The sequence below is a fragment of the Camelus bactrianus genome, chromosome 1, assembly GCF_048773025.1.
Source record: "Camelus bactrianus isolate YW-2024 breed Bactrian camel chromosome 1, ASM4877302v1, whole genome shotgun sequence".
In the NCBI taxonomy this organism is placed as follows: domain Eukaryota; kingdom Metazoa; phylum Chordata; class Mammalia; order Artiodactyla; family Camelidae; genus Camelus; species Camelus bactrianus.
Genome location: NC_133539.1, coordinates 71,786,108 through 71,812,955, shown reverse-complemented (window position 1 = coordinate 71,812,955; position 26,848 = coordinate 71,786,108). Strand labels below are relative to the sequence as shown.

The 26,848-nt window shown below is 44.0% G+C and overlaps 1 protein-coding gene across 2 annotated transcripts in view; it reads right to left on the bottom strand.

The window, feature by feature from the left end:
• The window catches only part of KLHL6 (kelch like family member 6), a 53,207-nt gene extending 28,607 nt beyond the window's left edge, over positions 1-24,600 (bottom strand). Inside the window, exons 1-2 of one of the 2 annotated variants that reach the window (XM_010947852.3) lie at positions 24,114-24,600; positions 3,292-3,457 (exon numbers count right to left, since the gene is read on the bottom strand). In XM_010947852.3, coding sequence (XP_010946154.2) covers positions 3,292-3,457; positions 24,114-24,406 — 459 coding nt within the window. In that variant the 5' untranslated portion in view covers positions 24,407-24,600. Of the gene's footprint in view, positions 1-3,291; positions 3,458-7,523; positions 23,637-24,113 lie in introns of those variants that run through there. The other variant, XM_074367160.1, reaches the window with a different exon arrangement.
• Positions 24,601-26,848: the final 2,248 nt, after the last annotated feature.

The following is a 26,848-nucleotide window of genomic DNA, read 5'->3' as shown; positions in this document are numbered from 1 at the left end:
AAGAAATAAGAATAGGACCCTATTAAAATAAACAACAAGGACTCTTGGAAACTAAGGATAAGGTGGCAGAAATTAAAAATCCACAGGAGAGTTGACATATACTGTTGAGGAAATCTCCTAGAAAATAGAACAAAAAGGTCAATAGGAAAGAAAAGGTAACAAAAAAATGAAATTAAATTCAGAAGGTGCAACACCTAACTAATAATAGCTAATAATAGCTCCAGAGCTTAGATAAAAAGAGTTGAAGGGAAGATATCAGAGAAAAAATGCAAGTTCCCAGAATTGAAAGACATGAGTCTCCCAATTGAAGGAACCAACACAAGGGATGAAAAAAGACCCACAGCAACTGTAAGTGCTGTTGCAGAAATGAATCTATTGGCATTAAAAAAATGATTATGATACAATACAGGTGAAATAAACAGATTTAAAAACATGGGTCCAATAGAAATCTATTCTCATAAAATATGTAATAGGTAACAGTATAGAGCACTGCCTTCAAATGTCAAAAGAAAATTATTTTCAATCTTGAATTTTATACCCAGCCAAAATATTAATCAAATATGAAGAGAAAATAAAAACATTTTTAGACATTTAAGTTTCAAAAATTTATCTCATATACCCTTTCATTGTAAGCTATTAAAGGTTGTGATCCATTAAAATGTGAGAGTATACAAGAAAGAAGAAGACATGGGATCCAGAGAGAGAAAAATCCGACTTAGAAAAGAGGCAACAGGAACTCCCAGGATAACAGCTGTGCGACAGGCCTAGTGAGCACCCAGGTAAGATCAGAGCAGGAGGACAGAGGGAAAAGAAGTTATCCAAAACTGATGCATCAGAAGATAATGGAGTACACAAATCACTTAGAAATCTGGAAATAAATAAAAGCAGAAATACTTTAAAATGTGTGAAAGCAATTGTTGCAGAAGAGTAGGCTGAAAGAGGGCATAGGAATAGGAGATCACTGCTTTTCATTGTAAGATTTTTAGCTATAGTTTACTTTTTAAGCTTGTACTCATTTCCTCGGGCTGTCATAACCAGTTACCACAAACTTGGCAGTTTAACCAACTAGAAATTTATTCTCTCACAGTTTTGGAAGTCAAGGGTCTGAAATCAAGTTGTCAGTAGGGCTGGCTCTCTCTGGAGGCTCAGAGGGAGATTCTTTTCCATGTTTCTCTTCTGTCTCCTCTCTCTTGTATTCCTTGATTTAGTTGTTTTACTGACAAGGAAACCAGAGCACAGTGAAATTATAAAACCTACCCAAAGTCACACAGCTAATAAGTGGTGGAACTGAGATTTAAACCCAGCAGTCTGGCTCCAAGCTATGCTATTAACCACCCTGCTGGCTGCCTCTGTACAGGTCAATGCACAGAAAGGACATTACACCAGGTCTATACACCAAAGAAGCTGCCACATTGTCTCGATAGGAAGGGATTGCAGGTAATTTTTATGTTCTTTTTGTTTGTATGGGTTTCTAATTTTCCTGAAATGAGTTTGTAGTGTTATTACAGCATATAAATATTAAAAACTGCATTTTGAAGAACAACATTATCTCCTCAGCCTACCATCTAGGACCTAATTTCAGTTAGTGGGAAAAGTAGGAGACCTGGTTACTAATCCAACTCTGTCACTCAAGGCACACAGTAAGTGCTCAATACAATTTGTATTCATTAAGTGTCTACTCTGGTGTCAGACACTGTACTCGAAGCAATAAATGCTATTATTGTCAGTGTTACCTGTCCACCTTTAGATGAGTCAGCAACCTTTCTGGGCCCCAAGAAGGAGATTAGGATGAAGTGGATTGATTGGACTATGGTGAATGGGGTGATTCTGGCAAGGTTATTGGTCCTTTTGAGGGAAGCATTGAAGAAGTGGGTGTTTGCCTTTTAAGAGAAGGTTCTAAAAAAGCATAAAAGTTGAACTAGATAGAGGCTCCTCCATAACGCTGGAAGGAGTTCCCTGTAGTTAGGTTGCTGGAGTAGAGGGTGGAGGTGTGAGGTGGGGATGCTGAGCAGGAGGTTCCTGAGTCCCTCCCTCCATATAACACGGGGTGTTTCCCTGCCAGTCAGTAGGCTGAGGGTATAAGCAGATAAGGACAGAAATGGCAAGGGGCTCAGCGTATAGGTGGTAACTGACTTGGCCACTTTGCCAGGTGAGGCATGACTAGTCCTGCAGGAAGTAACTTGCCCTGTATCTTTAAAATGCCCAGAGGGAAGTGAGACAATAAAATTGGCTAACACTGCAGAAACCCATTACTCAGAATTCATCAGTGCTGTTCCATCGTTGATTTTCCTCCCTCTTTCCACTCTCCCTTCCTTGCTGGACTTCTTAAATCCTGTGTAAACTCCAGCGTCAACAAAGATAATCCCACTGCCCATGGGCTTGACCCTAGACCTCTTATTCCCCACCTTCCCAGACTTTGTTTTCTGTTCCTTCCAACTGCTGACCTACTGATAATCCAAGAAGATGCCAACTCCCAAAGTCCCAAACTATGGACAAGATCTGATGCTTTCTCCAGTCCCTGGGAATGACCTGGCCTGTCCCTGGCCTCTGTTTATCATAAATTTCAGCATCCTCAGTGGGACAATCTCTGTTGTAACCCAATGGAAAGGAGCTCAAACTGTAATCTTAGACCTCAGTAAAGATGGAATCTCAGGATGGGATCCCTGTGATCACTGTGGATGCAACTGACATAATCTATGAGTATAATTATTTTATGAAGCAAAATAAAATTATTACCTCGTCTTCTATAAGAAGTGCTCTTCTTTTACACCCACCACAAACTGCTGACCAGTGAAGGTCCTGCTTTCCCCGGAATCTAGACACTGCTCCCCGAGAGACTGCACGTTATAGTGGTGAGCGTGTGGTCCCTGGACTCAGAAAGCCTTCGGTTCAAATAACAGCCTTGTCACTTCTCTGTGCCTTACTCTCCCCACCCATAAAGTGAGGGAAAGTAACTATCCCCCTGGGTTGTGCTAAGGAGTGGAAAGTGCATATATGAGGCGGTGACTGCAGCCCCTGGCTCCGATTAGGCTTCTGTAAATTATAGTCATTGTTCCTGGAGTTAGGAGCCAAGTGTGGGTTCTAAGCAGAAAGCTCGCCTGGCTTCTTATCATTAAGGAGTTCGTGCCCCCAGGTCACCACCTCTCAGGAAATTTCAAGCAAGCACAGGCCCAGCTAAGTGTGTGCATGTGTCTCAGGTACAGGCCTGGGAGCTCAGGCCAGGCAGATCTCCAGAGAATTGCTGCTTTTTTCTACTCCAGAGGAGAGCACTGGGCCTGTTTGTTCACACACCTGGAAAAGGTTAGCAGCTTCCAGGACCCGCTGGACGTTCTGCTTGGTGATCAGTGCCTTGCTGGTGTACGTGTAGTCCAGAAGAGTGTGCATGGTCTCCGCATCGACCCCTTTGATAACGATCCTCTTCTCATACTTTTCCTTTAAATCATTGCAGAACATGGCCCTGGAAGAGAGGCATGTGAGTGTGAGTCAGACCATGACCCTTGGTTCCAGGGCTAAACAGACCCCCCGCAGACCTGTGTGCCCACGTGGAACTTTGAGGTTCCCAAGGTCAGGATCTGGGGCGATTGCTCTCTGTTCCTCAGCACTCAGCACAAACCAAATGTTACATCAGTGCTTACTGAACGCTTGTGTCCCACTCTGCTGAGCCCAACTGTGGTCCCCAAGGCAGTCCCAGATGTGAAGGGACACTAGGAGCCCTACTGGCACACCTGGTAGGATCTAGAACTACTTTATATTGGCTCAAAGTGCAGGATTCTTCTGTAGGTATTCTGTGACCCTTCCCGACCCTCCCCACCCCTCCCAGCCCCCGCCAAGCTCCATCTGAATTTTCTTTCTCAACTTCCAGCACCAAACAGGGCTCCTGACTCAGTTCTCAGTTCTTACTCCAGCTCTCCTCTGCCCTGGAGCCTGGCCCCACCATCAGGCCTGTCTGGCTAGGGGGCAGATGCCCTCCAGCAACTCAAGTAGCTGCCTCCCCAGCCTCTTACCCCAGAGGCTGGACCCTGTCTATGGATTCCAGTCATAGTTGGAAGCCTTCAATTGCCTCAACCCAGGAGAGAATTCCCCAAGGTCATTACTCTGTCTTGCCTCTGGACTATGCCTTTCCTGCTCCCTCCCTAGGACTGGACTTCTGGAAGCAGGGGAACAGGATGGAAAAGATGTTGGTTTTGACATCAATTGGACCAGGACTCAACACCAGTTCCATCAGCTCAGAACTTGGGCGTATTACACTTGGGCGTATTACTTAATCTCCATGAACTTCAGTTTTTTCAATATGTAATGGTGGTGATTTTAATAGCTATTTTTAAAGTTTATTGTAAGAATTAGCTCAATAACTAATAGATAAATAGAGATATAGAGGGTTTTATTTCACCTCATATTAGGCTCATATGTGAATTTATCATGCTTCCTGGGCTTTGATATTTGAACTGTCAATCTCTCTCAGGGACTACATGAGCAATTTTATTTATTCTTAAAATGGATTTAAAGCCCTACCATGCTTCTGAAAAGATTTATGGAATTCTGAAAACTTAAATGGTACCTAAAATATAATAAGATTGCATAAATTAAAAGCAGAGGAGAAAGAAGATTAAAAAAAATGAGTGGGGAAATGAAGATAATCTATGAAAATGGCTAGAAGTGCCCATCACAATGGCCACTGCGCTGTCATTACAGATGAGCCTCACACTTGACCAACACAAAAGACAGACCATCTGGTCAGTTACACAGTTCACAAATCCAAGTACTCAGAAGAATTTCTGTTGCTCTTAACACTGAAAACTAGATGGAACTTCTCTTGGGGATGAACAGCAGTCTCACGATGGTCTTACTGTAGACAGTAGGCTCATGAGGCTGATCCTTACAGTTGCAGCTGAGACAACTCCCTCAGCCTCATTCCCACAAACACCTGTTCACTCTCTCTTGCCTTCCCAGTGGCTGTGGGATCCCAGCAGCCCCACGGGCTGGGACAGCACAGCTTATGAAAACAACTCTTTGGAAGCTCTGGAATTCAGTTTCTTTCAGTTCATCATGCATTCACTCTGCATAGGATACTGGGGCTAGGAATGGAAGGGATTTCAGTATTTGATGGTACTCTGGACTGAAGTGTGTCCCCGTAAAATTCCTATGTTGAAGCCCTAACCTTCAATGTGACTGTTTTTTGTAGCTAGGGATTTTGTAATTAAGGCTAAATGAGATCATAAATATGAGGTCCTTATCCAGTACAGCTGATATCCTTATTAGAAAAGGAAAAGAGAGAAATTCTCTCTCTACTGTGTAAGCACACAGTGTTCATCTATAAATCAGGAAGAGAGCCCTCACTGGAAGCTGACCATGCTAGCACCCTGATTTGGATTTCCAGCTTCTAAAATGGTGAGAAAATAGATTTCTGTTGTTGAAGTCACCTAGTCCAATGTATTTTGTTATGGCAGCCCAAGTTGACTAATACAAGCAATGTCTAGCACCCCCACCTCCTAAGTAGTTCACAAACTAGCAGGGACACATATGCACAAAGAACAGTCTACGGTGGCCATAAAAGATCCAAGACCAAGACCAAGACCAAGACCAAGAGACTGAGAAAATCAAGAGAAAAACAGAAAGAGGAAGAAATCACTCAACAAGCTGATTTTTGAACCCTTTGTTTTAGCCAGTGAGAACTTCTTCCTCCTTCTGTCCTTCTTCCTGTCTCTGTTTTAATCAACAATAATCCTCCCACTCTTTTCTCTCCTCTTTTCTCTTCCCTCACATGGTCTGCTCCCCATCCCCTCACAAGAATATGATAGCACGACACAAAGAGCAAATGCGAATTCTGCAAAGTTAACAAATCCCAGCCTGAAACCAGAGAAGCAGTGATATCACTTAGGCAGATGACCTTCAGTCATAAACTGTCTTGGTCAGAGGCGCGCAGAGCCTTCTGCCGAACCGTGCACCTTGTGAAGCGATGAGATCGTGAAGCACGCACCTGCTGCCTCCTGATTCCATAGAGCCCTGCCATCACAGCAACCACACATTTTCTTTCCAGCTCAGCCTGTCTTCCTGGGAGGAGTTGGACAACCTCACTCCCTAAATTCCCCTTTGAGTCTCTAGAGCAGTGCTGCCCAATAGAAATATAATGCAAGCTATATGTGTAATTTAAAATTTTCTAGTAACCACAATTTTTAAAGTAAAAAATAGGAGATAAAATTAATTATATCTTTTATTTAACCCAATACATATAGAAATGCTATCCTTTCAACATGTAATAAATATTTTAGTATTAATGAGGTAATTTACATTCTTCATTTCATATTAAGTCTTAAAAATCCCCCATGTATATTTTATACTTAAAGCACATCTCAATCCAAACCAGCCATAATTCAAATGCTCAACAGCCACATGTGGCTGGTGGCCACTTGTACTAGGCAGCACAGCTCTAGGACATCAACCCTGAACTGTGCTGTCAGGTCACCCAGATCTGCAATCATCTCAGGGGGTAAAGTGAATGTCACCCACATGAATGTCATGTATATGAATACACGGGAAAGAGGACGTTTAGCAGGAGAGGGTGGGCAGGGATAATGGGGTCAAATGAAGCTTCATGTAACTAAGGCAACCTATCATTGGAGTCCTACCAAGGTGAAATTTAGGAAAGCTCCTTTATCTAGAATGTGACTTTAAGATTAGTGAAAGGTGAATTTTGTTGAATCTGTGTGATCTCAAACATTCTAATGAAAACTGGAAAAGTCTAGTGGAAAGATGTTTTAATATTAAATGAGATAGGTATATAAATTGTCTAATTCAATGCCTTGCACTTTGAGGGGCTCTTTTGAAGCCTATGTATTTTTTGTGTCCCATGTGACATGATTATTAGAACCTCTGAGGTCATCTGGACTCTTGATCAGGTTGTCATTGCTAGACACTGCTTCTGAATTCTCTCTTGGAATTAGTCACTGAATAACGTCCTGCCCTGGCTCAGCCAATACCTAACTGGGTAACTGGATCCTCCAGAAACCAACCCTCCATAGCCAGTGATATGTTAGGGGTCGGGGGGCAGTAGGATGAGGCGGAGGGAGGAAGCCAAGCAAGACAAAAGTCATACACGAAGTCACTTTGGCTTAATCCTGCAGGGGACCTCTGGAGAATACATTCCAGAGTCGTCCCAACAAGAGGCAAAGAAGCTGGGCTGTGATACCCTGGCACCTTCTTACAGTCTTAGTAATGGGGCCACCCGAGGAGTAGGTAAATTCTCAGGCCCTTCTGGCTTCTGATGTGTGTGGGAGTGTGTGTGCACTAGCAAAGGGATTCCAGGATCCTAGGGGAGGGCAGGAAGAAGAGCTGCAGTGCTGGCTGGAGGAAGGAGGAGGGGCTTTCATGTCTAGGCTCCGATGCTAACTCACTGTATAACTTTGGCCAAGTGAACAAACCTCAGTTTCCTCCTCTGTAAAGTGGTATAATAGTCCCTGCCCCTTGAGCTGCTGGGAAAATAAGACAACGTACACAAAGTTGTTGGCACAATACCCAGTACTTACGAAGGGAAGGGACTTCAGACCAGGTCAGAGGAATCTTGGCAGGCTGTGGGAGACACTTGGAATAGGCAAGGTGACCGCACTCCGGCTTGCAACACTTGACCTGCCAGCACTGGGCCCGGTCCAGTCATGTCCCTGCATGGCTGTCCACCCCTCATCCAGCGTGGAGTCAAGGCTAGGGCTGTACACAGACTGATCTAGATTCATTAGCATAGTGCCTGGCACACAGTAAGAGCTCAATAAATGTTCATGGGAAAGAGAGGAAAGAAGTGCTCTAAAGGCAATGCCCAAGGGGAGAGCACAGCTCAGTGGTAGGATGTGTGCTTAGCATGCACAAGGTCCTGGGTTCAATCCCCAGCACCTCCATTAAAATAAAAATTAAAAAATAGACTGTCCTTCCTCTGGGGCTTTTTTGTGTGTGTGTGTCCGGTTTGGGTCCCCAAATCCCAGCATTTCTCTGCTTTCCTCTGAGAGTTTTTCACTGATTTTCTGTCACTTAAATAAACTCTCCTGGGCCACAGCCACCGTGGCAAACACAGATAAGGTAAAACTAAGGAGAAAACTACCTGTTTCTCATAGACCAAACTCCTAGGCCTCCCGCAGCTCTCCAGGAGAGTCATGGAAACACTTCGGCAATGCTGGGACCCATGAAAGGTCCATAACTTGAGCAAAGTGGGTCACCCTTAGGTTCCCACTCCAATAACAGTAATCTCTCACATTTATGTTTATAGCATTCATAGGGCAAATGGCATTATCTCTTTTGAATACTACACCCATTTTATAGGTGATAAACTGAGGTAAAAATTTAAGTGAATTGCCTAAGACCCTACAGGTTGTTGGCAATAGAATGGGGACCAAAACCTAGGACTTTGGGCTCTTATTCTGGAGCTCAGCAGTGCACTAAAGTCAAGAAAGTCAGCAGGAGTTCAAGGCCATCTTCAGGGGGTCATCTGAGTGTCAGTACTGAGAGAACCAGAACACGGTTTGCTCCCTGAGTACACAGCTGGGTTAGTTGCTGACCATTTATCCCTTAGCTTACACAGGAGATAAATAAAATTTTTGTGTAATAAAAATGCTCCCTAGACAGACACTGACCAATTCTCATGAGATTCTTATAAAACAGAGGTAACTACAAAGATCCTCATTTTACAGTGAGAAACAGTCCCACAGCAGGGAATCTGTTGCCCAATACTTCAGCTGTGAGTCAGTGCCCACCCCAAAATAGAGCTGAGGCCAGTGAGCTCATCTCTCACAACTGCCATGAAAACAGCCACGGGCCCAAGAGTCTCCAGGAATGAAGTCCAGCCATGGCCCCGTCTTTCTGCCTGGGCCTCGCTCCCCTCCACGTTCTGTCGGCCTCACTTCACGTCATTCAGGTCTCCACTCGGACATTGCCTCCTCGGAGTGGCCCTCCCTGATGCTCACTCTAAAATAGTCGCGCCCTAACATCACCTCCTTTGTTTTTCTTCATAACCCTGTCACAGCCTGAAACATTACACATCTGTTGTTGACGAGTTAATAGTTGTCACCCCACTAGAACATGAGCTGAGTGAGGTCAGCAGCTGTAACGTGCTCAATGCTATGTCCCCAAGGCCAGAACAGTGCCTGGAACCTAACAGAGACTCAGTAAATACCTGGAGAGAAAAATAAATGAAAGGATGAATGAATGAACTTGTGCTTCTAGCCCCTGTGTGTTTGCTTTCGACAGGAATTGGCACCCCCAAGAATGATCAAACACCCTCATGAGCCCTGTGCCCCCCCAAGAGAACTCCCATCACACCCCTGAGGGCCTGGAGCTTGAAGAGGATGCACTCACCCTAGAACCTCCTGCCTACAGCATGGATGAGTTCTAGAGGCCCCTGCAGAGCCTAAATGTCATCCACTGGGAATTTTGAACTCAGCCCAACTTTGCTATGGCCCACTGCCTCCCCAGGCCTCCATACTTGCCTCTGAATCTCCTGCCTCCTGAACCTCTAACCCCAGTCACAGTCCTCTAAACAAATACCCACCTCCACCGCCCCCACTTTCTCACTCCTGTACCAGCTCCACCCATGCTGTCTCTCCTCTGTTCATCCTCTAACCCCTTCACCATCCCATTTATACCAGGAACTAACTCTTGGGCATCAGTGAGATATTCTGGGTTGAAATGGCTCTAACATTGGTTGCAAACTGAGTTAAATTCTACTTAAGAGTATGTATCAATATGTATACCAATTGGTTACAATTTTTTTTTAATTAGTAATCACATGCTGCTCAATGAACATTATATCGTTAAGAAGGGATTATTGGATATAAACCCTATGTGGTCAATCAAAGGGGTTTCTACTGCAAAGAAAGCAGAAAGTCAGCAGATGCAAGGGTGCCCTAGCATGGGATGACATCACTCTACAGTCCTCAGAGCCTCTAAGCTGAAGGCACCAAACCTTCCATCTACCATTTCCTAACCAAAGGAAGTACGTAGACATTTGGCTTAGCCCAGTTTCTGACCTCAAGCTGTCTCCTAAGCCCTTACCATGTAAACCCTGTCCCAACACATGAGTCCTGCCCATATCCCTGGCCTGCAGACACTCCAGCCTTGAGGCTGGTGGGTCTCAAAGAATATTCCATAGACAGCTGGCATCAGAATTCCTGAGGGGAGGGTCTAGCTCAAGTGGTAGAGTGTATGCTTAGCACAAGGTCCTGGGTTCAATCTCTAGTATCTCCTCTAAAAATAAATCAATAAATAAACCTAATTACCTCCTCCCCCCCCAAAACAATAAAATTGATATTAAAAAAAAAAGAAAGAAAAAAGAATGCAGAATCCTGAACCCCACCTACCCCAGACCTACTGAATCAAAATCTCTAGCAGTGAAGCTGGGAATATGAATTTTATTAGGTTCACTCAGCCCCCACCCATAATTCTTCTGCAAACCAAACTTAAGAACCAATGCCCTCAAGAGAGATCAACTCACTTTCCAGCTCCCCTTGGCTCACTCTGAGAAGGAGGAAATTGGACAAGGGCCCAGGTGAAGGAAATAACTGGCCATGATTCTGGGACAGACAGGCCCTTCAAAGTCTTCCCTCCCTGTAGCTTCTCCTTCTCATCTTCTAAGAGCCAGCCCTCCTAGAATTCCATGAGCAGAGGGCTGCCCCCCAAAATGTGAGGGAGGGAGCAGTGCTCCTCCTTCACTTCTCAACCTGGTGGAGGTTCAGTGGAAGCAGGCCTTGTCTGGGCCTCTCAAGCCTTTCTCTCCTTCAGCTGTTTAGACAGGCCCCTGCAGCTGATATTCAAGTAACACATCTCATTAGAGCTAGGAGCTCTAAAACAGGAGGTGGTGCCAAAGCCCTGTTGGTAACAAACAGTGTGCAACTTGTTCTCATCTGCTATGCACAGGTAAAACTCACACATCTGGAGGAGTGCCTTCAGAAAAGGATTTGGAAGTTCATGGCCATCTTTCTTTCCACACCAGAGACACGGCTAACAGCACTCCACTATCTCTTTCTGGAGCCTGGAGTCAGCTCCCTGAATCCCTACCTGCTGGCTGAGTCTTTGCTCCAAACTGACAGAGGAGCTGGAATTCCATAGCTGCCCCTATCTGACTCTAAACAGGTCTGAACACCAGACTTCAGAAGAACTGCCTCTGCCAAGCTCCTTCCCCCAGTTCACCACCCCTCAAGGATACTGCACATGCACCCTCTAGGAGACAAGATGCCAGCCACATCCTTATAGAATCAGACTCCCTTCCAGCCCTCCTGAACCATCGCTGAGGCCTCCTCATGCTATGGATGGCTTCAGCCCATCCAAATTTACGACAGAAGGAAGAGCTTGTTCTGTGCTGCAAGGTTAGGCAGGATAAACATCAATCACAGCAAATGCTTGTGGCCAGAATTCAGCAACGATTCAGCCACAAAGAGAGAATGGGAAGTTCTTATTTTGCCTGCCCACCTTTATTCCGAATCCTTTAGGAGGAGTGCTCAGATTTCCCTTTGGAGAACTAGCCCTCCTCCGTTACCGGTCTCGGAGGTTTGGTTGGAACTAGTCCCACCTCGTAGACCAAGGTGAGCATGGTACATTATGTTTCCCAAGCCACAGTGACTGGGTCGCAGGTGGGCACAAGAAGAAGTCAATCCAATTGAAACCAATTCCAGAACTTTCTCTGGAATTATTAGGGAAGAGAAGTTTTCTTCCCCCCGGGGCTGCTGAGCTGGGAGAAATAAAATTTCAAAGCTGCTGGAGACCTTCTTGCTTCCATGCGTGAAGCCCTCCATGAGAGAGGAACCAACACAGAGGAAAGTGGAGACAAGAGACAGAGTGAAACTGAGTCCTGACGACATTATTTGAGCACCAGGATCCAACTAAGCTGGAAACCAATACCCCTGGACTTTTAAATTATGTGAGCAAACAAATTCCTTTTTTTTTTATATGCTTGAACCAGTTTGAACTGACTGTCTGCCATTTGCAATGCAGAGCCCTGACTGACACAATAGGACAAGAAAAATCCTGAATAACAAATGGGCCCAAATGCTAAAGAAGATTGTACTAAAAGTGTATAAAAGGTTGTAGAAAAAGAGATGCTAAAGTGCTCTCAACATTGCTATATAAGGCCCTTCGCAGTCTGATCTGTATACCCCCTTCCCCAGCCCATGACTCAGCTAGCAGTTTCCAACATGTGCCTCTGTTTACATCAACACCTTTGGACTCCAGACAGGCTTCTCCATGTACACTGTAGAGGGTCTGTTTTTAATGTCTTTTCCTCTATTAGATTCATAAGACTCTGAAAGGCAAGGGTTGGATTTTATTTCTCTTTCAATTCTTAGTATAATAGACACAATATTTTTTGGATGGGTGGACGGATACACAGAGAGATGGAAAGGAAATGGATTCACCTATTTTACCTTACAGTCTCCACAGCCATATTTCTCCTCTGACTGCCATGAGAATAAATAACAATGACCTCCAAGACTGATTGACCTGGAGCAAAGTACGTGTGTGAAGATCTATATTAGCCAATGAGTCTACAAATTGGAACCCCAGGCCCACAATGTTTATCCTAAGCTCTCCTACCTGAGGTTTTACATTACAAAATGTGGTGGTCCTTCTTCACCTTAATTTTCCTTTACACATCTTATACCTCCTTGACCGAAGATGAAACCTGGTTTCCCGTAATGAAACACCATTTCCCTCACAACCCCTTCAACAATTCTCTGATTCTCACTTCCCTTGGGCTGGGAGCAGAGTCAGCATTTGTGCTCACTGCCCACCACCACATCCTGACTAGGCTGTTATCCTGGAGGCTCCTTATCACCCTCTTTTTCCAAACATTTTCCATCTCAGTTCCCCAGGACCCCATGCTGGTTTCTTTGTGGCCTCCATGTCATTAACCAGAAGTCAAGGGTCAGCCTCAGCTTAAAGGTTTTTTTGAGCATTCTCTGATTCTGACCACTTAGAAACATGTGAATTGGTCCCAATCTTCACTCCAAGGTGTTCAAATGGCTTTCCCAGTCCTAAAATTTATCCCCATTGTAACAGGGCAAAGATGATCATATATGTGCTTCAGCTACCACAGAGGAATCTAGACTGCCAGGCCTGATCCTTGGACTTTTATGATACAGAATCCAGAGGAAAAGGGGAGGAAGACAGGAGATCTTACAGCTGACGTGAGAGGTGAAGGAGGAGTTACTCAGGCTGGGCTGCCCAGACTTGGGGCTGACATCCAGCTGCACTCGCCAAACCTTGGGCCCTGATGTGGACAGTGACATCCCCAGGGCAAGAGGCACCTATTTCTAATTGGTCCTCCTAGACAGAAATTTTTAAAATTTATATGAAGGTGATGTGGTCCCTATCTGAGATGTGGATAAAAGAAAGGAATGGATTTTAATAGCAGTGGTGTGTGTCCCTCAAGGTGTTCAAAAAAGTAAGTTCAGAACTTGAGTTACTTTGAAATTACTTGTTCTGTTTCTGGGCTCTGCTCTACAGTGGGATGGCATAGGTGGGTGAAGGGTTGATAAAGTTACACTACCTTCTCTTTCTCTTTTCAGTCTTGAAGCTCAGTGTTGGCCTTTGGCAAAAGTGTGATTTGTCTTCCAGTTTAGTCTGCCTTCCAGTCCCCGGCCTTGGTTTCTTCTTCCCCTTCTCACCAGCCAGCGCCACTCCCTCCTTGGGGCTCTCTGTGGTCTGGCGACCCTGAGGTCCCTCAGAGAGGACTCAGATTGTCACTTGGGACTGTCTTCCTATTGCCTCAGCCTTAATTCATTTCCTCTACCTGTAATTTCTGCAATCACTGGAGATTCTCCCTAGATTATCGGGACCTCTGCACCACAGCCCAAAGGGTTATTTTAACAGAGATCTTGGTTCACTCTCCTCATTAAAAACTCTTCCCTGGCTTCCTACTGGCTATAAGATGCATTTCAGACTCTTCATCATAGCCCATCAAAACCTTTCATGGTCTACCTTGCCCATCTGTCTCCGCCTTATTAGACCATGCATATCCTTTACTCCAACCCTGGTCTTCTACCTGTGGTCCCATGCTTATGCTGCACAACACTTTCCGAGATGCGTTTTCTTTTGCCTGGAATTCTGCTCCCTTTCTCTCCATCTCTTGGTCCCTTCGGTCCAATGCCTAATCATCCTTTAAAACTCTGCTCAGATATCACCTCTTCCAGGAAGCCTTCTCTGACTGCTTTTTCTCCACTCTGACTTTGTCACCAGTGAAGCCCACTGGAGTGGGAAGTGGAGGAATGAGGAGGAATCTAGGTGATAAGATAAGGTCTAATCTCTTCTTTGGTGCTTAGTTTTACTTACCATTGGGGGCTGTGTGCAGAAGCCTTGCATCTGACTCTTGAAATTAGTGTTCCCAGTGCAGAACCGCTGCACCGGATGCCTCAGCTCGGTGGCCGAGTGACACTCGATTCAAGATGGCAGCAGTGGACCGTGTGCAGAGAGGCTGCGCCAGGCACTGAGATCTGGGGCACAAGCAGACGCCTGCACGGACCGTGAGAACTCTGCCCCTCCCGCTGCGACCAGAGCTCTACGAAGCAGCCCCGCCCACAGCCTGCGGGGAGAGCACGGACTCTAGAGCCAGCCCACATCTCTCCATTCTTTAACCGAAGAGTAAAGCTTTCCTTTGCTTCTGAACCGAACTCCATCTCATTCTATGGATGTGACACCTGACAGGAAGATCTTTTTGGGGACTGACTCAGGAGGGTCGGTAACAATTTCATGCCCCTTCCATAAGCAGAGCCTCATCATAGCACTTATCACCCTGGACTGAAACATTGATTTATCCATCTCTTTCCTCTGATTGTGATTTCGAAGTCAAGGGGGAACCACAACTCATTCATCTTTGTATACTCATGCCTGGCATAGATTAGGCGCTTAAGAAATTTGTGTCAATCAAATGAATACATGAATGGAGAGATGGATGGAATTTCACTAAACCCACTCAACACCACAGAACTGAAAGCTTAATATTTTGTTCCTGAACCCTGCCCTGACATTTGTATCTTAGGAGAGGTTATATGATGCAGTGTTCCTCAATTAAAGGCCTACAAATCATCAGTGGTATATAAAGAAGTGTGGGAGGAGTGCAGGTTTTTCATCACAATTACTAAATTCTCTCCCCCTCCACCTCCAGGCTCATCTGTAAAGGAAACAGACATTGCCTGCTAAACCAACCTGCTACCCTGAGCTGTAAGGATCCTGCCAGTCATCTGAGAACTTTACTAAATTACCTAATCTCCCTTCTCTTTGTCTTGTTTCTTTCGTGTGCTGTGTCCACCAACCTCACCTTCTTGGAATTAATCATCAGGCATCTGCCCCTCCCCTAATTCCCCCAACACCAAAATGCCCTTAATATCCAGCACCCTGCAAGCCTGAGCTTACTCTTTATGATACATGATCACTTATGACACGTCAGCTCTTACTTGATCCTAGACTTGAATCATTATATGTAAACCTGCCGATGGTTGATTTTTATAGATCCTTAAGTGTCTCCTCAGAATAAGGCTATGTTGAAACTTTTGGTTTGATTGTGTTTTAAAGTCATAACAGTATCAGCACTCCTGCAATTATTGTGGCCTTGAAGCTTTCCACAAATGTTACATGTATTGAAAGAATCCTTACAGCTGGCAAAAGACATGTAGGTTGGCTAAACGATATTCTTTCATAGCAAGGACGATTTATCTTTATACAGAAATGACCTCTCCAAAAGAACTTGAGGTGGCTTATACTGAAGCAGTAGAGTTATCATAGATACAAATAGTAACAACAAAAATAAGATAAGAACTAAGTAATTAAAGTAGGAGGAGAAAATACTACTGAAACCTAGGCTAAGAAAAGCTAGCGCACTGACTGAGCTTCCTGAAGTATAAGTTGGCTAATAAAAAAAGTAAGCCAGGATTTTTTATTCTTCTTTAATGGAAATTTATTTTTCCTTTTGTCCAGTGCCCTCCCCCTATTTCTGGAAAGTATTTTTCTCCCCAGTCAGGTCCCACTCAACTCATGTGGTTCAAGTAGGAGCTTTCATTTTTTACCGACCTCTCTCTCTCTCTCAATGTTTTTCTCACACACACACACATACTCACCTCTTAGTCCAACAGTGGACTCCTAAGTGAGGCTGGGCTGACCATTGTGTCCCACCTCCCAACAGTGATTGGTCTAGGACTGGATAATTGAATGGAGCTGGACCAATCAGTATTTCCTGGGAACTTTTCAAACTGAAGCTAGCCCCTCAGTTTCTCTCTGAAACAAAAGCTGGGAAAAGTGAGTCTCAGAGCTGCCAACAGGCAAATTCCCCATTGTGAGGCAGAAGTGCACCTGAGAAATCCCAACAGAGCAAGAGAGAAGCTGAGTGAGGGTGGGAAGAAATCTCCCTAACAGCATAAAAGGCTCTGGTTCCTCTTCCTCCTGGGCTCTGCTACATCCCAGCCCTTCCTATACTTCGGTGCTTTGGTTATGTGGCCAAATACCTTCCTCTTTTGCCTAAACTGGTTTGACTTTGAGTTCCCATCCCTTGCAACCAAAAGAATGCTGACTAATATAAGAATGTTGAGCAATAGGGTGGATGGTGAGCTCCAAGGCAGTTTCACCAAAACCACAGATATTCAACATCTGGTCATCTCCACTCAGGGACTGTTTGGTGTTACCATATTAGAATCTATCTCTATAAAGGCATTTGCATGGAGAGACAGTTATACATCCATGTACTTGAGGGAGGGATAAAGCTTAGAACTTGTGATATAAATGATGAAAGTATTTCTGTTGTGATCTAGTTGAATGCTGCATGGAACACTATTCAAAAGTGGAGAATATTTTTTTTCTGTTCTTGATTGAAAGAAGATCCACACGCCCTAGACACTGGGGTGGAGATAACAGACGACATTTTATTGAAAATCCAAAGGATCTGATTGCACTTCCACTCTGGAGCAGCAACTGCTGCCCAGCATCTTCCAATCCTAAGAAAAGTCTGCAGGAGTCACTATGTGGGCATAGCACATCTGTGTCCAGATGATCACATGAGTGACCTGTTGAATCCACAAATTCTGAAGCATTTTGGGTTTTCTAACTGCTCCTTCCAATTTTTCCTGTGGTGACAAAGCTTTATCGTCCTTCCCTTTTCTAAAGTTGTGCAATAGCCTCCCGACTCTATGAGGACTTTCTGCTCTGACCAGGATGTCACTTAATCAGTGACAGAACCTGCAGAAGGAACATCAAGTTTTTATTCACGTCAAACATTTACAGGGTGTCTGCTGAATGCCAGCCTTTGCAGTGGTGCCAAGGGCCCTCTCATAGCCCATGCTTTCAGCCTTATTCCAGTCCACACATGATGGATGATGCTTGCATGCCACAGTCTCTCATACCCAGGGCTGCCCACAATCTGGAGGGAGAGGAGGAATAAAAGGGCAAGTAATTGTCCTCTTGGCTTCTAGGATCTCAGGATCCTTGTCTCTGATGCATATGTGACAAGAGCCCTGGAATTCCCTGATACTTGCATAGTTTTCCTGTTACCTTAACCCCTATCCTGGTGCAGACCTGTCACATAGTAGCTGCATATAATGGACCTTTGTCATTTGGTTGCTAGGTGGCAAATCTTCCTCTGAGTGGGATGTAGTGTAGTGCAGAAGCCACGTCTGGATCCAGAAGTGCTCACTTTCCAACACACAGAGCTAATGCCCTACCATGTAACTTGGCCTGGACCAATCCCAGACAATGAATTGGGAGCTGGTGATGCAAACAAGCAGGGACCGAGGAGAACCTGTCCTGGTGGAGGCAGCACAAGCGGCAGCAGCCTCCAGTTTCCCGAGACCACAGACGCAGCAGTGCCGGGGCCACAGCTGTAGTAGCCTTGGCCTCCAGGATCCTGCAGCTGCAGGGGAGTCCTCCCCCAGGGGTTCTGGGTGGCTTTGGGCTGTGGTCCTGCCCACTGCCTGGCCTCCCTTGCACCTGTTCTCTGAGTTTGGCACTCCAGGCTTCTGGAGGATTCTGTGAGTTACTTATATAAATCCCATTCTCAAAAGAGGTGGTTGATTTCTATTCCTTGGGACAAAGAAATCTGGTTTGTTACCATGCATAAAATGTTTAGGCAGATAAATTCATAAACAAATCCATTTTGTTATGTGTATTTCATAAGAACTCACCAGGATAGGTAGACACAAACCATTAGCCTCACTATGTTGTTGGTATGGTACTGAGCCCCAGAGAGACCAAGCCAATGATTCCTCCAAGATTTACACAGCCAACAAGTGGCAGGGTCTGGACTCAAATCCCAGTACAGAACTTTAAGACAGTGTTCTTTCCACTATACCAATAGTTATTGGTTCCAGCCCCCAGTGAAGTCCCGTAGGTTCTTGAGGCCCTATATTTTCGAAGTATACTGTCTCTTCACCTCATACCCTGACCTACCTCCTGGGCTTCTAGTTAGCCCCTTGACCCACAACAGTACCCTAAAGCAAGCTGGGGCTTTGCTACCAACATCTGCCAGCTCAGCCCCCAGACACAAATTGGATTGAACATTCCTACTGTATCCTGCCTGTGCATGTGTGTGTATGCACACAGGGGCAATGATTTTTACATCTTCTCATCATTTTCAGCTTATGTAGACCACAGTAGTACACAATGGGGAGGAGGAGTCAATGGTCTTACACAGGAAATGTCCCAACAGCCATACTTCTGCCCAGTGGAGACCTCTGTTTTCAGTTTGGATCCCAACAGGGGAACCATTCTTCCCATCAAAGTGAACTCCCTGGAGGGTGAAATGGAGACAATGCTATCTACTTGTTGTTATTTAATTGTCAATATTGTGAGAATTAAATGAAATGAAAAAGAATCCAGCCAAGTTCCTGGCATGCGGTAAGTGCTCAAAAACTGTTAGCCTTTCCGTATTTTAGACTCTGAAAAATACTTGATACAAAGATGTTTATTACCACATCCTTTATAAAAACAAAATTTTGGAAGCGACCTATACCCACAATGAATGATTTGCATATTATGCATCTATTTAAAATGGTAGCTAAATAAATAATAGTCAAGAAAACCATGGAGCACTTTGAGGAAAAGATTATACTGAAAAAAGAGTGCAAAGCAAGATGCAAAATTATATGTAAACTATGTTTACAAAAGTAAACAAAAATACGCAGATGAAAAAAAGGTAGAAGAATAACACTAAAATGAAAATTAACTTTATTAGAAAGTTTCATAATTTCTTATCCCAAAATCTTGCAGCTAGATGTGTTTTGACATTCAGAATTGTTTGGCTGTTACCATACCTTGGATACTATACAGCACCTCCAGCACTCCACAATCCAACACCTCAGTACTTCAGCAGGGAATATATAGTTATCCTCAGGGAAATAAAAACTCTAAATAGCTGCCTCTCAGTTCAGGACAGGTATCTCCACCAGAGAGGTACAATTCCAATTGGATTTAGCCAGCAAATAAGTTTTGAAAAACTTTTCCATTTGCAGCACTTTGGGGATTTTGAAATTGCAGATAAGAGACTAGAGGCCTATAGTTCCTTAAATATTAACCACCACGCTGGTTCTGTGAAAAGGGCAATATTAAAAGTGTAAAACACAGGACCTGATGCTGGAAGTACAATCATCAGTTCATTTGAGTTCACTGGGAGTAATCAACCCACCGTGGCAGAACGACCTTCAACGCTTTTGCTGTTAGCCAGATTTTTAACCCAGACCCAGATGTCTGTAATTCATTCCTATTTTCCTTGGCACTTATTCTATCACTTGCTGGCTCCTTTCTAGACATCTTACATCATTACAGAAAAAATGCAAAGGATTACAACATCTGAACAGGGCTTAAGAGTAGCCTCTTGGCCCCCTTTATGCCATCCAGTTAATATAGAATAATGATTAATAAGTTATGCCCACAGTACCCTTCCCATTCCTGCATTATGCTTGATTTCTATAGCTAGTGGTCAAAGTCTCCTTGTCATAGCCTCAGAGAGCCAGACCCAAAGACTGAGGTACTCAGGTACAAGGCAGGGGCCAAGTCCAGGCAGGGATTTCAGGCAACAGCAGCAACAAAGGAGCTTGTTGTTGACAACCTCAGCCTGGAAGTTTTTGTACTCATGTAGGAAGGGCCAGTCATCAGGTAGAACTGAGAGAAGACTGATGACCCCTCCCTACGTCGCAACTACCCCCTCCTTCTGCTCACCCTGGGAATCACAACAAGGTTGCCCTCACAGGTCAACATCATTTGTGGGGTGTGCCATCGTCGGCAGTGAGTTGCTCCCCCATAAATGGACAGAACTACTTGCCTAAGTGGAGATCATTTGGGAAGCAGGTTCATTACTCCGGATACACAACCCCTTCAAGTGACTTTGTTTTGGGGACCTGTCTAAATGCATAACACAGTGGCAGCTTTACTAGCAGTCTTATAAAAGATACTAGTAGTCTTATAATATTTCTGAAAACATTATTATGAATGTTAAATCTATGCTTCCCTTGATTTTTCTGTCCTGAGAATATTTGGACACCTTGACATTTGACTTTTTGACATGTAATGTATGCTATGCACTACTTTCTAAGTTTTATTCTCCCTCACCCTTTTCTCAGCCTCAACCCTATGTGTTTTCCCAGCTTCCTCATTCCACTCCAGACTTTTAAATAGGCCCCCAAGGGGAACCACATTGTCTGAGTTACTAGTCCCTGTTTACAGCCACCATAATTACATATGCAGCTAGATGATAGCTGGGCAGCAGGTCCAGAGAACGTGTATAGGATAATGGAAGTGAGAAAAATATTGGGGTAAATGGAACTGCTACATTCTCTGATGCACCAGACCACATGAAAGATCATTGTGGAGAGGCTGTGAGCAAGAGATACCCCAGAAACTAAGCAAATGGAAAAAAGAGTGAATTATTAACTTCAGGAAAGACAAAAAAGTTTACAAGAAAGGAAATTGTATGTAATCATAATATACAATTTGGTTCAAGAAGAAACAATGTTTTCAGGGATATAATGTAAACTTTTAATACAAATATATCCAAAAATGTGAAAACATTGCATTGAGATTATAGAGAAAGGAAGGATAGGGTACGGGAGTTGGGTATAAGTGCCAAGTTCTTATCAGACATACTAGGAAATTAATAAATGATGACTAACACTGAGAAATGAAGAAAGAGCAGTGTAAGCATATTTTGTAAAAATATAAATATAATACCAGAAGAAACAGAAACAGCTAAATGTCAAAAATGGTGGGCTCCTGTGAACAAGTCTGAATGGTAGAGGAGGGAAAGAGGAATTTTTGGTTTTCATTACAAGCCTTTAAATACTACTTGACTCCTTGTTAACTATTTGTACATAGTGCTTTGATAAAAATAAATTTTGATTTTAAAAGATATACATGAAAATCTGAAAGGCTGTGAAGAGAGAGTTCACGGGAAAAGAACTGCAGACAACCCTTAAAATATGAAAAGGTGTTTAACCTTATTAAAAATAAGAGACATGCAAATTAAAACTAACTTGAGACACTATTTCCCATCTATCAGACAGGGAAAAACCCCAAAGTTAGATGCAAGGCTGTGAGGAGTACAAAATTACTGAACCTCTCTTCAAAAGAATCTGGCAATATACACTACAACTGTGTATGCATTTCTCTTTGACTCAGCAAACCCTCTTCTAGAAATGCACCCCCAGACAGTTCTGCATGCATATGAAATGACATTATTAGGCTAGTCACAATAAAATTGTTTATAACAGAAAAAAATTAGAAATAATCCAAATGTCTGTCAATAGAGGATTGATTAAATAATGGTTCAATCACTTAGTGGAAAATATTTATGATCTCAGTGAATAAAGGGGGGGAAAACCTGCATAATTTTACAACCAGCTTCCAGGTCCTCCAGAGAACCGAGGGCTGTGTTGGAAGCCTCTCAGACAGAGCAAACTCTCTGCCCTTCCGAAGTCTGAGCATAAGAGGAACTTGGTTCCCAACCCCTTTCAAAATCTTAGAAACAAAGCAAGATGGGTGGTGAGGTAATGTCAAACTTAATGTCAGTCCTAGATCCAAATCCCACTTGGCTGCTGTGTTAACTGAGACATTCGGGGGGTTGGTTCCTCATCTGGAAATGGGGAGACAGTTCCCCACTTCACAGGGTTGTGAGGATTAGTGGGACAGTGTCTGTGACATAGGTGGCACAGGCCTGACCCACAATAAGTGCTCAACAACAGAAGTTATTTTTAATAGTAGTACCGGAAAAAAGAATCCTGTCTCCAGGACTGTGTTCATTGTAAGAGGACAGTCATCTTGGAAATACCAAGATAAGAATCAAAAAAGCATAGAAGGAATTTCCCTCCAGCTTCTAGTTGCCCCACTGCTGCCTCCGAGGGCTGGCACACACTTTCCCTAGTATCCTCTGTCAGCAGGGCTGGAAGGACCTGAGCCCAAACACTTTCTGTTTAGGCTGAGAAACACCAGGGCCAGAGAAACCAGTGACGTATTCAAGAGCACACAGCCATCGGTCCTGTTTCAAAGCCAGGCAGAGCAACTAATGAAATTGCTAATCAGGCACACACTTTATGATAGCAGTTTTCTAGTGACTCAAAACAGAATGAACAAGACTGAGAGTAAGTGCTCAGGACATGAGCAAAGCTGACTTTCATTCATTTCTGAAAGGGGTTGTTATCAATGTGACAGCATACGATCAATACTGGTGGAGTAAGTAACATGTTTATCTATGTCAACCAATCATTATGGCTGTGCCTACACTTTATCTTTTATATACTTCTCGTGGGATGAAGCTTCCAAAGTAGGGGCAGTTTATATTTCAATAAAAGCAAAAATTTCTAAAATGTGCCCAATCCTTGCTCCAGCAATGACTAGATTTGTAATGTTGGGTTTCCATTTCCTCATCTTCAAAAGGGTATATCAGCCACCTTTATCCTGCTGTTGCAAAAATAAAATCAGATAACTGTCTGGTACGTAGCAGGCACTATTTCCTACAAACCCAGATGTCCCCTTGCCTCATCTACATACAGGACCTAATCAGTCCCACAACAACCTTCCGACCCTGCTCTTTGAACTCCAAAGATTTTCCCATAAGCATCTCCAAAAAAAACCCAAAAACCAAAACAAAAAAACCTGAAAAAATAAAATATCTTCCGTGATATTTACATAGGTAAGTAGTTTTAAATTTCCCCAGCCAGAATCAAGATTTAAGAAGAAACTTGTTAAGAATAATTACCAGAATATTTCTTTTTCAAGTGCCCCAAATACCTTCTGCATCCACATTTCCCTTGGGAACTGGTTCTCACTGGGTCTACATCAATCTGGAGAACTCTGGAGCCATCCAAACTCACTGGGTTCCAGACTCTCCCACATTCTTACTCCAAGCATTTGCTCAATAGACAGTTCTTAGCTGAACTAAGCAGAACAAGGTGAAGAATTTCAACAAAGATATATTGACCATCTACTAGATGCTAGGCACTGTGTGAGACCTTCTCCTCCCTCATGTTTAATTGTCACAACAATCCTGACAGATAATCATCATTGTCCCCATCTTACAGATGGCAAAACAGAAACTCAGAGCATTAAGTGACTCGTGTAACGTCCCAGGGTCAGGAAGGGGCAGAGTAGAGTGGAACCCAGATCTCTGGGTGTGTTGTTAACTAGTGGTCTCTCAATTCTAAAGCACCTTTGTAACTGCTTTCCCTTCCCACCCACTCCCTGTGCACAAACAGAAGTCCCTAATTTTCAGCAAGTCACTGGATAACTTTAGAAGAGTGGCCACATCCTTTTCTATACCTCTACTGGTGAACAAAGACAACATCATGTTTCCAAAACACTAGTCAGACAGAGGGGAAAAAATCCCCATGACTTCAGTAATTTTCCATCCTCTGGAACAAGGACACATACACAGAAGGTTCACCAGAATATAGAAACATTGCTTTTAAATGATGCCAATCTCTCTTTTAATATGACTTAAGTCCTAAAATCTAAGGTTTAATAGTTTCCTTTTTGTATCTTGAATAGACACGCAAATCTAAATAAATATACAAACTGTAAATGCAACAGCCAACTATTTAGATTGGGCTCTCACATCAATACAGATTTTCCTTACGTCTTGCACCCAATTTGCCTCTGGTCCTAGGTGTGCTGACCTGAAATAGTTGCTGGCCGCGGCAAGCACCACGCGGTGGCAGGAGAATTCCTGAATATCCACACACAAGATGACGTCTGTCAGAGCGTTTTCCACTCGGAGGGTCTCCAGGCCATTCTGCAGGATTAAGGAGAGTCCCGTGTCGTCAAATTTTACTTTATCCCCATTTAAGATTTCTACCAAGTCTCCCCTTTTCTTGGGGGGGTCATCTGTAGAAGGTACCAGGGGCTCTTCCAAACTCTTCTCCACCACGTCGCCCATGGTCCAGGTGCCCCTTTGTCCTGCCATCAGCATCCAGACTGAAGGAGCGCCCAAGTTTCAGGCAGGTCACATTGCAGAAGCTGAGCGGATTTCCTGTGCAGGGCCCTCCACTTATCACCAGCTGTCACACACACATAACAGGAAGTCTCGCACTTTCTCATCCTGTTACTACAAACGCCAGTAACTTCTATTCTTTTTCTTTCTGTAAATCATCACAAGGTTAGAAATTACTTAGAAGGGTGTGTAGGAAGGGGCTCCGGAGAAAAGGAGTGGCTTCTCAGAGTCTGCTAATATACTGTGTGGCTATTTTTGTCCACCTCCCCCCTCATATCCGTGAGCAGGAAGCCTCTGGTTCTGGTTATTACATTTATATTCCTGGTGCTTCTACAACCCAAGGTGTCAATGAGGAGATGGGCAGGGGATATTCTAAATCCTCCTCCTCCTTCCTGCCAGGAGTCTGAGACCCCATGATGAGCCCACGCCCAGTCCATTGGGAACTTTAGAAAACCCACTTAGCTAGGGTATCCCCCTTTCTATCTTTGTCTTCCTCCCTGCTGGGAAGAAGGAGGTGGGAAACAATGTCATGGCAAATAGTCTATTGTTTTAGATATGCCTCAGGGAGCAGAAAAGAAATGGTCTCCAGAAACTCCATTCCCCAGGGTCTTCTCTCTTAGAAGACCAATGAGGGTAGGTCGACACCAGACCTAGCAAGTCTCAAATTGGCCTGACCTTACCCAGCATCTATTGGTCATGCACCTAGTGGTGGATCATGAAGTAGTTTCATTACCTCTGCAGGCATCCATTAAAAAGCAATAACTATCTTTTATTAAGCTCCTGCTATACCCTAGCAAATTTACAGGAGTTAATGTCTTTTAATCCTTATAACAACCCAATGGCACTAGTATGACTGTCCTCATTTTATAGCTAAGGAAACTGAAACTCTGCTTAAGTGACTGGAAGGGCCCGGTTCTTGGCTATAAAGCCCCCGTTTCCTCCACCACCACCAGGCAACTGGAGCTGTAACACTGTGTCAGCCCTGGCTCCTTGTCTCCCATGGAGAGAACCATGGGGCTCACCCTCCATGGCTGCCCCAGTGCCTGGCACTTCCAAGTGGCCTCTGCTGTCTCACCTCTGCTCTCATTTACCTTCTAGCAGTGGGGAGTACTGCAGGTGTCCCTGATCAGCAGGAGCCCAATCCTTTCTCTGTCCTAATCAGTGGTGACTGAAGCCCTCTCCAGGAGTCACAGTTCTGTCTCAGCTCCTCTTTTCTTCTACCATGGATACTTACTCCTAAAATCAGGGCCTTTGAATTCCCACAACACTTCTTCATCCAGAGCTCTGTCCATGGAGATGCTTTTGCCTCAGTGACGGAATATCCCATAAAAAGTGGTTTAAACAATAGGGACCTCACATTATAAGAAGCCAGAGGTGTGTAGTCCCAGGTTGATCCAGAAGCTCAGTGATGTACTCAAGAACACAGGATTTTTCCATCTTTCATTCTATCACCTTCGGTGTAATAGAGATGTATCCTCATGGTCACATAATGGCTGCCACAATACCAAACACCATGTCATCATAGAACCCCAGTCCAAAATCAGGAAGAAAAAGGGCAGGCTTCTTATCTTCCATCTCTCTCTTCTTACCGGACAGAAAATTATTTCCTGAAACCCCGCTCAGACTTCTCCTAGGCCACTTGGCTACCTCAAACCAAACACCAGGGAATATAAATTGCCTAGTGTGACTGGCTTGCACCAAATACAATTCATCCACTGGGATTAGTCCTCTTCCCCCAAGATCAAGGAAGAGCCATCTGAAAGCTGAACAAAATTAGGGCCTGTTAACACAGAAGAGGGGGACAGGCTGGTGAGCAGTTAGCCTCCTGTGCCTGCCACAAGGACATACACAACCCAAACTCTTCCTGCAGCCTTGGCTGGGAGGAGCTCAGAACTTCACCTCCATGACTCTAACCACCTTCTCTAGAGCTGAGGACAACACATGACTGACCCTTCTCATGGCATTTTGTCCTTCAGAACCTATCAAATTATAAAACACATTGGCTATATCCAACTCCACCCCAACCACCCCAACTAAAACAAAATTAAGAATAAAACTCGATTCTTCATTCATGACAGATCCTGTTCACTATTCCATTATTGTTTCTCATGTACCTTCCAAGCCCACCCACCCCATTCCCCAACATAAACAGATAACTGTTACCTTCCCTCTAACCCCCCATTTTCCTAGTAAGCAAGCACACCCATTGTTGTACCATGGGTGTGATAATATCTATGATTAGATTTTAGTGCAAAGGCAAAAACAAAATCAGTTTGGCGTCTACATCAATCTGGATATGCTCTGAGATTCAGCACGAACTGGTAAATATTCCTTACAGCTACAAGCAAAATAATTGTTATGTGGAAGCTTTATTTTCCTACTAGGCAACAAAATGTACAAACCATTGGCAAAAGCTTTACT